The sequence below is a fragment of the Rosa rugosa genome, chromosome 2 (assembly GCF_958449725.1).
Source record: "Rosa rugosa chromosome 2, drRosRugo1.1, whole genome shotgun sequence".
Classification (NCBI taxonomy): domain Eukaryota; kingdom Viridiplantae; phylum Streptophyta; class Magnoliopsida; order Rosales; family Rosaceae; genus Rosa; species Rosa rugosa.
Genome location: NC_084821.1, coordinates 5,028,453 through 5,041,651, shown reverse-complemented (window position 1 = coordinate 5,041,651; position 13,199 = coordinate 5,028,453). Strand labels below are relative to the sequence as shown.

General features: G+C 39.2%; 1 protein-coding gene across 1 annotated transcript; it reads right to left on the bottom strand.

Annotated features, from left to right (window-relative positions):
- Positions 1–11,211: 11,211 nt before the first annotated feature.
- On the bottom strand, positions 11,212–12,285 carry LOC133734220 (uncharacterized). The gene is made up of 2 exons (XM_062161860.1): positions 11,837–12,285; positions 11,212–11,523 (listed from the first exon to the last, which is right to left on the bottom strand). The coding sequence occupies exons 1-2, from the start codon at positions 12,152–12,154 to the stop codon at positions 11,212–11,214; spliced, it is 630 nt and encodes a 209-aa protein (XP_062017844.1). The 5' UTR covers positions 12,155–12,285.
- Between the last annotated feature and the right edge of the window lie 914 nt (positions 12,286–13,199).

The following is a 13,199-nucleotide window of genomic DNA, read 5'->3' as shown; positions in this document are numbered from 1 at the left end:
GTCACTTCATTGTTGGATTCTCTCATAGAATGACCTTCGTCAGTTCTCCCATGCACATTGAACTCCTAGCACTGAAGAATGGATTGGATCTTCTGCAGGCTATGTACGTGTTGTGCGGAAGCATAACAAAAAAGGTATTGATATGAATTCTAGAGTAACAAATAAAGTAAGAGAAAGCAACCAATAAACAAACCACAAAGAACACCAAGATTTATAGTGGTTCACTCAATCGATGTGATTGAGCTACATCCACTTTTGGAGCCGGCAAGATATGTAGAATCGCTGTAAATCTGTATGTAATTAGGATTTTATTTAATTAGGATATCCTGTAATTATGGAAAGATTGTTTCCTATTAGAGTTAGACTACTCTTTGGTACTTGTATATATACCCTCATTGTGGGATGAATAGAATTATCGAATTAACCCTGAAAGAATACTTCAATTTCTACTTGATATCAGAGCAGGTTCAATCCTTTGAACTTGCGCTGCATCCTTTGAATCCTGAATCCTGAATCCCAAAGAACACCACAAACCGCTGCGTACCACCACCGTTGAAATCAAACCCTCCTGAATTTCAAACCACCATCACCTACCTTTTTTCGAAAAAAAAAAAAAAAAAACTTTGTTTTTCAACCATTCATATCCATCTTGAAACCCTTGAAAATCCAATCCTGCGAAAATCATGAATTCCTCAATGATGCAATCAGAGAAACAGGCTATGGGGCATTCGGTGACTACCAAATTTTCTGTTATGGCTCAACGCATACAGGGTCCTCCAGGCTTCTCAGGACCTTCTCCACACCGTCCTCTAGGTAAACCAAATCCATATGCAAACAAAAGGTGCATTATCTGTGGGGAATTAGGTCATAGCAAGGAGCGGTGCTATGAAGTGATTGGTTACCCTGATTGGTGGGACTTCACCAAGAAACCGCGAAAGAATATGGGCAAGGCCGCTATTGCTACTAAAGAGGAAGTTTACCTAGACAATGCCTCCGCTAATGTAGCGCAGTCAGGTATGAAGGGTAAGGTTACTTTTAATAGTACATGGATAATTGATACAGGTGCATCTGACCATATGACCAATGACCCAAGTCTTGTGAAAAACCTTAGACGTTCCCCTCAAGACGTTGTCTCTACTGCTGATGGTACTCCAACTCTGGTCACCGGAGAAGGTTCTATTGCTTTATCTGATACCTTAACCCTTGAATCTGTCTTAGTTGTTCCATCACTAGCTTATAAGCTCCTGTCTGTTGGTCAAGTTATTTTAGCTCTTGCATGTATTGTGACCTTCTATCCGTCTTTCTGTGTGTTTCAGGACATTCTGACTCGACGGATTCTTGGTTATGGTGTTAGAAGGGGGAAATTATACTATCTGGATCTGACAGAGACTGGAAAGAAACAGAAGCATCTTTTGGGACAAGCTAATCATATCAACGGGGTAGAGAATGCGAAGGAAGCTGTATGGTTATGACATCGCCGTTTAGGTCATTTATCCTTTCGTTATCTTAAGAAGCTGCAACCTCAATTGTTTTCAGTTGTTAGTGATTTGGATTTCCACTGTGACATCTGTGAACTGGCCAAGAGTCACCGTATTTCATATTCACCAAGTCTTAATAAAAGTCCTGTTCCTTTTATGAAGATTCACTCCGATGTCTGGGGTCCTGCGAAAATTCCTTCTCTTTCTGGAGCTCGGTATTTTGTAACGTTTATTGATGATTGCACTCGCATGACATGGGTGTCATTACTGAAGAATAAGAGTGATGTATTTGGAATGTTTACTGAATTTCACAAAATGGTGGCAACTCAGTATCAACAATCCATCAGAGTGTTTCAGTCTGACAATGGTGGAGAGTTTGTGAATGGCCCTATGATTGAGTTTTGCCGGTCACATGGAATTCGTCATCAAACCTCCGATTCTTATACTCCTCAACAGAATGGTTTAGCAGAACGGAAGAACATGCAGGCAGTTGATGGAAGTTGTTCGTGCTTCCTTATTTGGCATGAATGTACCTCGGTCCTATTGGGGAGAAGCAGTAAAATCAGCAGCATATCTTATCAACCGTACTCCTTCACGGGTGATTGAGTTTCAGAATCCTCATCAGAAGCTTCATACACTTTTCACCATCCCTTCTATGCCTAATTTGGAGCCCCGGGTGTTTGGATGCACAGCCTATGTTCATATTCCCAAGCCTCAATGCAGCAAGCTTGATCCCCGTGCCCGTAAGTGTATCTTTGTTGGTTATGCTGACTTCCAGAAGGGTTATCGATGTTATGATCCCCTTACTGACACTATACATGTCTCTCTTGATGTTGCTTTTCGTGAATCCGAGCCTTATTACTCAGGGGGAGCTTCTCAGTCTTCCCTTCAGGGGGAGAGAGGTTGTGAAGGGAATCCTCGTTCTATTATTGATTTTGATGTCTTTGAAGACTTGGAAAATTTGGAGGATACATTTGAGGGTAGAAATTTAGAAACAGAAAATGCAGTTGCCGAACAGAGCATTGTGAATTCCGAAATAGACAATGCGACTGCCGAACTAAGTGTTACGAATTCCGAAACAGAAAATGCGACTGCCGAACAGAGTGTTGTGAATTCCGAAACAGAAAATGTAACTGCCGAACAGAGTGTTGTGAATTCTGAGACAAAAGAGACGACTTTTCTGGATAGTTTGAATCAAAATCAAGACGTATCTGAAGCTCACACACAAGATATTCCCCCTTCTGCATCACCAACTGAAGATCTCGGTCAGAATGATCCTCCTCAGGTACCCCTAAACTTTAATGAATCTTCTGGGTTAGAAAGTGTCGAACCTAGGAAATCACAAAGGGTTACCAAGGGAATTCCTAAGAAACAATATGAACTAGATATCAAAGCCAAAGCTAAATACCCTATAGCTAATTTTATGTCTAACCATAGGATTTCTGGGTCACATGCACTTGTTGTTGATCAATTATCTATTGTATCTATTCCTAGTAACGTGCAGGATGCATTGACGGATCCAAAATGGACAAAGGCGATGAATGAAGAATTGGAAGCTCTTCAAAAGAATGCAACATGGGAGCTCGTACCTATGCCGGTTGGAAAGAAGACTGTAGGGTGTCGTTGGGTATTTACTGTGAAACTTAATGCAGATGGAATTATTAATAGATACAAGGCGAGGTTGGTTGCCAAAGGATATACACAACGCTATGGGATTGATTATGAGGAGACTTTTGCACCTGTGGCAAAGATTAATACTGTCCGGATTCTAATCTCACTTGCAGCAAACAAAGATTGGCCCTTGCACCAGTTTGATGTGAAGAATGCGTTTCTTAATGGGAATTTGGAGGAAGAAGTGTACATGGATGTGCCCCCAAGTGTTAAGAATTACCCAAGTGACGTTGGCAAGGTGTGTAAATTGAAGAAGTCTTTGTATGGCCTGAAGCAGTCTCCAAGAGCTTGGTTTGGAAGATTTTCAAAGTCCATGAAAGCCTTTGGGTACAGACAGAGCAATTCTGACCATACCTTGTTTATCAAATGCAAGAATGGTAAGATTACAGCTCTTATTGTGTATGTTGATGACATGATTGTTACAGGGGATGATCCGAAAGAGATGAATGAATTGCAAAAGTATCTGTCAAAGGAGTTTGAAATGAAGGATCTGGGACAACTGAAGTATTTTCTAGGTATTGAAGTTGCAAGGTCTAAGAAGGGGATTTTGCTTTCACAAAGGAAGTATGTCCTTGATTTACTTGCTGAAACAGGGATGCTGGACTGTAGACCAATAGAGACACCCATTGAGATGAATCACAGACTTGCTATTTATCCTGATCAAGTTCCAACTGACAAAGGGAGGTATCAACGTCTTGTAGGAAGGTTGATTTATCTTTCACATACTAGACCTGATATTGCTTATGCTGTGAGTGTTGTTAGTCAATTTATGCATTGTCCTAGTGAAGAGCATATGGATGCAGTCTTTCGTATTTTGAAGTACTTGAAGATGGCGCCAGGTAAAGGGTTATTGTTTCAAAAAAAAGATGAATTGGAAGTTGTTGGGTACACAGATGCAGATTGGGCTGGTGATAAAACTGACAGACGTTCTACATCTGGGTACTTCACTTTTGTTGGAGGGAACCTTGTCACTTGGCGTAGCAAAAAGCAGAAAGTTGTTGCCAGATCAAGTGCAGAAGCTGAGTTCCGAGGTATGGCACACGGAGTCTGTGAAATGTTGTGGATTCGTAATGTCTTGAAAGACCTGGGTTACAAGCTTAAAAAGCCTATGGATTTGCATTGTGATAATACAGCTGCCATTGAGATTGCACATAATCCAGTTCAGCATGATAGAACAAAGCATGTGGAGATTGACCGTCATTTTATTAAAGAAAATCTTGACAGAAAGGTTATTCGCTTTCCATTTGTAAACTCAGAGGAGCAATTAGCTGATGTTCTTACTAAAGGAGTGTCCAAGAAGGTATTTGACAGCTCAGTTGACAAGTTGGGCATGATAGACATCTATGCACCAACTTGAGGGGGAGTGTAGAATCGCTGTAAATCTGTATGTAATTAGAATTTTATTTAATTATTATATCCTGTAATTATGGAAAGATTGTTTCCTATTAGAGTTAGACTACTCTTTGGTACTTGTATATATACCCTCATTGTGGGATGAATAGAATTATCGAATTAATCCTGAATTGAAGTATTCTTTTCTACTAGATATTCCACTATGATCAATTTGGAGAAACATACAACTAGAGTTTATGAATAACTCTCTCTACCCAAATCCCCAATACACCCAAACTTATTAACTCTCTTTTTGATTCAAATAGAGAAGAAGAAGAATTCTTAATTCTCATATACAATACATAGCAACACCAACACCTAAACTTAAGAAGCTTCAATTATGGAGTTGCTAAGTCACCAACAAAGAGAGAAAAAAGGCTCTAAGTATTCAACGATAGCTTTCATATGCCTTGTAGGAGGGAATAGAAAAACTGCCGTGGGTGTGGTTTTTTTTTTTTTTTTTTTTTTTTTTTTTTTAAAGTCTTCTCAACTGGCACCTTTTTCTCTCTAACCCAATTCATCTCCAAATGCCCATATCTACTTTCACTTCTCTCATCCTCACACAACTCCCCCTTTCATTCTCTATCCCATCTTCTTCTTTTTCCACAATTCTGCCCTCACACTTGTGCTCGACCTGGGTTTATATACCGAACTCTACACCTGAGAATAGCTGCCGAACCGATACTCCACCGATGCTTGTGGATGTTGCCGGACCAGTGGCATTGTGTTGCTCGGTGATCTCCACCACCACCACGGCCGATCTTACGTCTTTTGGTACCTTTATCCTTCTTTGGCAGACTGTTCGGGTATGGAGAATGATGGTGGACAAACTCTTGGCATCCGGAAGTAAAGCGTTGGCTGATGTTACTCCCTCTGCAACTTGGAGGTCAGCAGCCATGGCGGCTGGTCTCCTGGAGGTAGTGCTTTGTGATTCTAGATCTAGGGGTTTTTTTTTTTTGTTGGGCTTTTGGGCCTCGGTGTGTTATTTTCTGTTGGATGTAGGTTAATTAAGCTTTTGTCTATTGGGCTTCTGGGTCTAGGACCTTTGCTTCCTTATGTACATCTACTTCTACATTTGTAGTTGTTTTGTTAATGAATGAACTATTTGACCCAAAAAAAAAAAAAACTGCCACCTTTTTCTCTACCTTTTTGTTTCTCTGTGCTTCTGATTTTCAACTCTTTCGGCTGCCAATTTCAAAGGAATATATGCATGTCTACAATTGTGCTATTAGCCTAGCACATGCTCACATGGGTCATCCAATCTTGGCTGCCAACTCTATTAGCCTAGCACATGCAGCTATCAAGTGAAAGTTAATCACCAACAATCTCCATCTTGGCTTCACTTGATACAATAATATCACAAGTAGAATATCATATACCAATTTGCCGCTCCGACATCCCCGTAGGGAGAATCAAATGTTACGAACACCAATCAAGTTCAAGCAATGCTTGAACTTTCTCAATGGAACTGGCTTAGTCAACATATCAGTAGGGTTGTCTTCAATTCCAACTTTCAGGAGCTTTATATCACCATCCTCCACTAGTTGACGAATCTTGTGAAATTTGACATTGATATGTTTAGTGCGAGCATGAGTAACCTGGTTCTTTTCTAAATGGATAACACTCTGACTATCACAATGGAGATCCACATAATTTTGAATTATTCCCAAGTCCTCAAGCAAACCACCACTACAAGAAATCTGGGCTTTTACCGCCTAAAATTTACGGCGTGCATATTATGCGCGCCGTAAAAGACTCCTCTCTGTAGCTTTTTACGGCGTTCTCCAAATGAGCGCCGTAAAAGACTCTTCTTGCTTAGTCTTTTATGGCGTGCTTTGAATGCGCGCCGTAAAAGACTCCTCTATGTTATCCTTTTACGGCGTGCTCCAAATGAGCGCCGTAAAAGACTCCTCTTGCTTAGTCTTTTATGGCGTGTTTTGATTGCGCGCCGTAAAAAACTTTCTAGTTGGTCTTTCACAGCATGCTTTTAATATGTGCAAAAACACGCCGTAAAAGACTTTTTCTAGTTGGTCTTTCACGGCATGCTTTTAATACGTGCCAAAGCACGCCGTAAAAGACTTTTCTAGTTGGTCTTTCACGGCATGCTTTTAATACGTGCCAAAGCACGCCGTAAAAGACTTTTCTAGTTGGTCTTTCACGGCATGCTTTTAGAGTGTGCCGTAAATAAGTGCCCCACATATTTTGAGAACCCGCCTATTTATTTCGGCTAAAATTCTAATCTCCCACCCAATCGACCTCTTACTAATAAACCCAATCTTCACAAAACAAACGCCAGACCCAAACCCTGACATTATCAGCCATCCCTTCCTCTCTCTCTCTCTCTCTCGCCTTTGCATATAGAAGGAGCTCAAATCCAACGTACATTTCCTGATTCTCCTCTTGGGGATCTGGGTTGGCTTCGACCTTTTTTCCTTTATTTGTCTCTTCTGGTATAGCTGGACTTCTTCCCCGAGTGGTGGTGGATTGGCGAGGGTTTCACCGGAGCGAGGTCGAGCATCGCATCTCGATATGGTGGCTTTGGCCACTTTTTCTTGTGGCGGTGGGGCTGGCGATGAAGAGGCGGTGGGGCTAGCGATGAAGAGGCGGCGGCGACTCCGGATCCGAAAGATTGGGCATGGTGGCCTGGCCACCAGTGCGGCGTTCCTTTCAAAGATGTGGTCTGCTTTGTTAGAACTGGCGGTGGCCTTGGTGTTGGCTGTGATAATCGAGGCGATGGATTGTGGGTAGGTTGTCAGCGCAGCATCATCGATCGTGGACTTGCAGGAGCAATGGTGGTGGGCGGCGACTTCCGAATGATGGTGCTCAAATCCAATGTCAGAGCAAAGCAAATTTGCTCAGCATGAATGGGTAATCCTTCTCTCCTTTTCAATTTGTAGGTAATGGCTCTTATGGTTTGGAAGTTTTTGTGCAATACCTTCTAGGCCCGGCCATGAATTGTGACAGGCTTTCCTCGATCTCCCTCTTTAGGGATTTTTTGTTCTGGAGTAACAAGCTCTCAAGATTTATTCTTTCTGAATACATTTTGATTTTTTTTTTCCTCTCTTGTTGCTCTTTTCTACTTATCGGACTCAAGTTATGATTACACATATCTGCAGAATTGACAATGTACTTGTAACTCTTTTCTTTTATATAGTTAGTGTAATGTACTTGTTCTCCTTGTGTTGTGCATAGATGTTATGATCTATAGTATACTTAAATAGTAGAGCGATCCTCTTCAATTCTCCATGTCCTCTGTAATGTATAATATATACATGCAGCTCCGTGTTGGTATGCTAGTCTAAGTTCATTGCATATTTGTATGAGTATTACCTGATTGGCATATCATGTTTTGTTGTTGGACGGAATATTGACATATTATTACTTCAATCAGTTTTCTGATAATAGCTTGTTGAATAAAGTAAGCATTGGTGCTAACCACGAAATTAAGCTTAATCATAGGCAGCTGCATATTATTAGGGAATGGGAGTGGGGCCATCTTCTACACCTAATCGTTTTAAGCGTAATATGCAAGAGTAGTTGTGGGTGGGGCGCAACATATTTAGTTTCTGAGTTATTCTGGTAAATACATTGACATATGCGCTATATATAAATGTTGATAAGATTGGAATTGCTAAACTATGTGTGCCCTCTTTGTAGTGTGGCATTTTCACTTAAATTATTAGTACTTTGTTTAGTTTGAGTTGGCTGCTTAAATTTGAGGACATTAAAGGTACTACTGTGGACATGACCTTTTTCTTGAATGAACTATGAGGACATTAAATTCTCAGTTGAATTCTCAACATGTTTAGTGACTTTGACTATCTATCTCGTGTGACTTCTCAAATGCTTTGAGTCACATCTGATGACCTATGAAACATGAAGTACCTTTCTATGTTATGTTCAGGCTTCCTCTCTCAGTCAAGCTTGGGGAGCAGCTTAAGTTTCTTCCTGATCAAATGAAAGGTAAAGCATTTTATCTACACAGTTACAACCATGTGATAATCCTCAGCTTTTGTCTGGCAAGTTGAGCTATGTTTGTTAGGTATGTTCTTGTTTTCAGTTTTTTTCTTTTTCTTTTTTTGTGTCACTATTATTGATTTTCTTTATCATGGCTGAATTTTTCTTTCATTCTAATGACAAGGTCCTCTATATTTGATTTATGCTTTCAGATATGTTCAACATAAAAGGGGCAAGAACTTTCCACTTTGTGTGAAGGTGAGTTTTGTTGTTTTGGCTAATTGGTTATTTTATTAAGAATAAATTTTGAACTGAAAGCAAAGTGTAATTTTTGTGCAGTTGATCATCGCTCCCTTCTTATATTGTATATTCTCTTGTAAAAAAAAAAAAGAACTCCTCTGTATACCATGGTGCCAAACTATTATTTGGAAGATACTATATGGTTACCACAATTCTTCTTTGACAGTTGCTGATTGGTTTGTGAAGTGGTTGAAGTGGTTTTTATTTTAGCTGAGAATATATTCTTCATTTCATTCAAGATGACTTTTTATTAGCTAGATAAGTACCTAATAGTTTGAAACTTTATATGAGCAGGTGGAGGGGGTGAATGGTTTGGTTTCAGAACTTGCTGTTGTAGCAGCGCATATGGCAGCCGCCCCACCCCATATGAACCAAGTTCCTCCACTGAGTAGCATTGTACAGAAACCTCCATATGTGGTACATGTCATTTACTTTTTGCTCTTATGTTTTGTTGCCCCACTCTAGCTTAGCTTATTGAGTATTGATGTCGTAGTAACTGAGTTGAAGAAATTCTTTAATTTTATTTATGTTTGTGGTAAGAATATACATTTCAGAATATTGATCTTACTAGCTAACTAGGCATTATCTAGAATTGTAGGATATTCGGATTGAACTTTAAGTTCTGTGTGCATTGTGCATGTCAAACTTCTCTCCTATAGTTAGAAGCATCAGTCATGTCGCAAGCATGCCTTGTCCAGTTGGTAGGAAAGACTAAGGATAGCAGGCCGTTCGAAGTTCTGTAAATGGCAATTGCATGGCCAGTTTCCTGAAATAGATAAACTATAAGTGCTAAAACAGAGGCTGTTGATCACTTTAGTCCTGAAATTTGAAAGCAAGAAATGTGATAAGATGGTGCTGCGTTTGAGCAATGGCACGTCAATCACTATATTAGTTTAGTATATGTAATGCTGATAGAAAAATAAAAACAGAACACAGAGGTTGAGAGATGAACTTGTTAGACCCTCCACCTTTGGAGGATGACTATTCATTGCATCTGATGTTAGAGGTCGAGTTCCAGAAGCCATAGATTCTTAATCGTAAATAGTTTTCGGTAGGCTCTGCTTCAAAATACAAGTTGGATAGGCTGGTTTCTGGAGTGGTCCAAAACGTGCACACAGGCATTCAAGGTCAAAATGTTAATAAAGTGAAAAATTGTGCCATGATTATGCTTGTAGGCCTTTGTCTATGACAAACTTTTTCCTTTGTCCTTAGAGATGCAAGGAAACAACTTACCTTGCTATAATTCTGTTCCTGAGCTTGTTTTGCACTATAATTACTATTTACTTAAAGGGTAGCTCATACATAACGTAGTTTTGTCTCTTCACCTGATAACTATGCTGTTATAGAATATGTTAAACTTGAACTGTTTCACCATTTGGTTTGGGTTTTATTACACAATTCATGTGCTAGTCATTTGCTCATTTCACTGTGTGCAAGGAGCTACTTTTTTTTTTATACGAGTCACCACTATAATCTTTGTTTCCTTCCTCAATTTTATTTATTTATTTTCTTTGAGTTTTTACCTTTTTTCTGGGTGTTATTTTTAGGGTGATGAACAACAGACAGTAGATGCACTACTACACAAAGTGAATCAGACAACAGTCAAAAGCCTGTTGTCTGAATGAAAATGGAGATGTTGTAAACTGGCGTGTTGTCTGATCTCCCCCATCAGACAACATTCTCTTTTAATTGTCTCTCTGGTCATTCACACAACATGTGTACCTAAATATGTGTTGTCTAAATTTACCAAATTTCGATTCATGACGGTAGTGTGTTGTCGGGTATGAACTCAGACAACAGCTTATTGTCGGGGTGTTGAGTGAAATTCACCAAGCACAACAATCTTTCCAAGCCTTTGTTGTCTGCTAAATATTTTCAACGACAATATTGTATGAGACCTGATGTGTGAAGTAAACATCACACAAGCATTTTTGATTACCAAATGTTGTGTGAAATGCATTACAAATATCAATTTGCTCGATATGGTGTTGTCTCGGGTGAACCTCAGACTACATCTTCAATTACCATATGTTGTCTGAATATCTTTGAGATGACAAGTTAGTGGATGCCTATGTTGTCTGAATGGCTTAAGATGACAAGTTGGTATATAAAAGTGTTGTCTGAATTCTCCTCAGACAATAAGCTTTATTTGGACCTTTCTTTTGTGTTGTGTGATAGTTTGCACTACAACAGTTACATTCATATATATGTTGTTGGACTTGAGTTTGCACAATTGATCTGGAAATAGGCAGATATGAAATTCAAAGTTGTCATTTACTTCATCATTCTCATACATCATTCTAGCAAATCTTACATTATCAATTCAAAGTACAAGCATCAACTCATGTCCTACCAAATCCATAGAACAAAGTTTCAACTGAACAACCTACCAAATACATATACATGTCATTGTTCAACAAAAGACATGTAAAACAACAGCAACCAAAATTTCAAGCATTCTGGACAACCTTGACATAATCCAAGCAACCAACAATGGGTAGGTGTGATTTACTCGAACCCGCAATGTACCTTTATCAACATTAGCAAATACCTCTCCTGCATTCTCTAATAATTCATCTCGAGTAGCTGTGTAATGGAAGAGGGTAGGCCTGGTCAAGAACAGTGACTTCACTGAAAGAGCTGATAGAGGAACCGGATCTGGTGCACCTGATGACTGCCCAAAACTCACCATGTATCCACGAAACTTCAAGCATCTCAGTGATCCCTAAATATATACAATAATATCTCCAATCAGAAAGAGACTGGCTTAAATGAACTTCTTGTTAATTTATCAAGTTAAGTTGATATAGTCCACACCCTTAATTTCATTCTTGTCTACAAGTAACTAGCCTAAATCTTGATTAAGATCAGATGAAGATTAGTCTGAAAACTTTCATTTAAAAGAAATGAAAAGAATACCAAAAACCCTAAAACGTGCTCGGGTAGAATTTGAACATAGAATGATCTTTCTCAATAAATTCTCTCGGTTCTGCTTTTTTTTTTTTTTTTTTCCTGTGTAGAGAATGAAGACAAGTTACCTCAAACGTATCCTTCCCTACAGAATCATAGACAACTTCAACCCCATTGCCAGATGTTATTTCAATCACACGAGCAACAAAGTCCTCAACCTTATAGATTATGACATGGTGACAGCCATCTTCCTTGGCTTGAGATGCCTTCTCTTGAGTTGGCACAGTTCCGATGACAGTGGCACCAAGGGCATTAGCCCACTGGTATAAAAGGGATCCGACTCCACCAGCTGCTGCATGTACGAGGATCGTGTGTCCAGGTTGGACTTGTATGACAAAAACAAAAGTTTCAAATCTGTATGTCCAGGATTGACTAAAGGGCCTCATCCATAACTGAGTGCTCTCTAAACTTGGGGAGGGCTGTTAGTGATACACATATAGCAGTACCACGTTATCAGAACCCTTGAGAGCCTTATGTTAGTCTAGGAGATAAGGTTGTTAAAGATAGTTAGGCCCAAGTCATAGATATGACCATATAGGGAGAAAAGTTTTCTCTGCTTCTCAGTCATTACAATAATAGCAGAAGTGCTCTCTCCTTTTCACTTGAAAGAAAAATGGAACATAACTTGTGATTATCAAATAAATCAAAATAGTTCACATGCATAACTGAGGACATTGCTTTGTTAAAACAAAGATAATAGCTGAAATTAGTCCGGAAAGTGTTTTATAATAAGAACAAAGCCAATAACTTCTTCTTCATATTTCAGTTGCTCAAAATTTAAAAAGAGTTGCATATTGAATGTTATGTTAAAATAGCGAAACTACCTTTTAGTACGTGGAACCAAAGCAAAGAACTTAGAGGCGAATGACAAAGTTGTCTAGCCAATCAAGAAAACACCACTTTTAGCTCTCCACTCTCCAAGCAACTCTAATCTCCCTTGACTGAAATACAAAGCAAGGATACGAAGTAATTAGAGAGTAGTTTGTGTTGACATATGTGCAAGATTAGACAGTAGTTTGTGTTGACATATGTGCCTCTTGCACACAATTCAACTTCTACAAACAACTCCTCAGTTTCTATAAAACTACAAATACAGAGATATAAAATGTCGAAGGCAGCAAAGAGCAAAACAAACATTACAATGAGTTAACCTGTCATTTTAAGTCATTAATGGAATGAACGTTTCAAACCAACAAAACATATCCAGATAGAGAGGCCCACCAGTTAGAAACTCTTGATAGTCTTCATAACCTCTTGCCCAATTCAGGTAACTTCTTGGATCCCAAAATTAGAGCAGCCACACCAACAATAATACCAAGATTCGCTGTACTAACTTCAATATATACAAACTCCAGACTAAACAGAAACTGCACAAATTAAAAGAAAGAAGGAAAAATATTCAAAATGACAACCAATTAAATTCCAATGAAA

Excerpts from the sequence above, each read along its gene's own strand:
- LOC133734220 (XM_062161860.1), bottom strand. The coding sequence starts at position 12,154 with ATGAGGCCCTTTAGTCAATCCTGGACATACAGATTTGAAACTTTTGTT. Across the intron at positions 11,524-11,836 it reads TAGGGAAGGATACGTTTGAG|GGATCACTGAGATGCTTGAA; the intron begins GTAACTTGTCTT and ends GTATATATTTAG.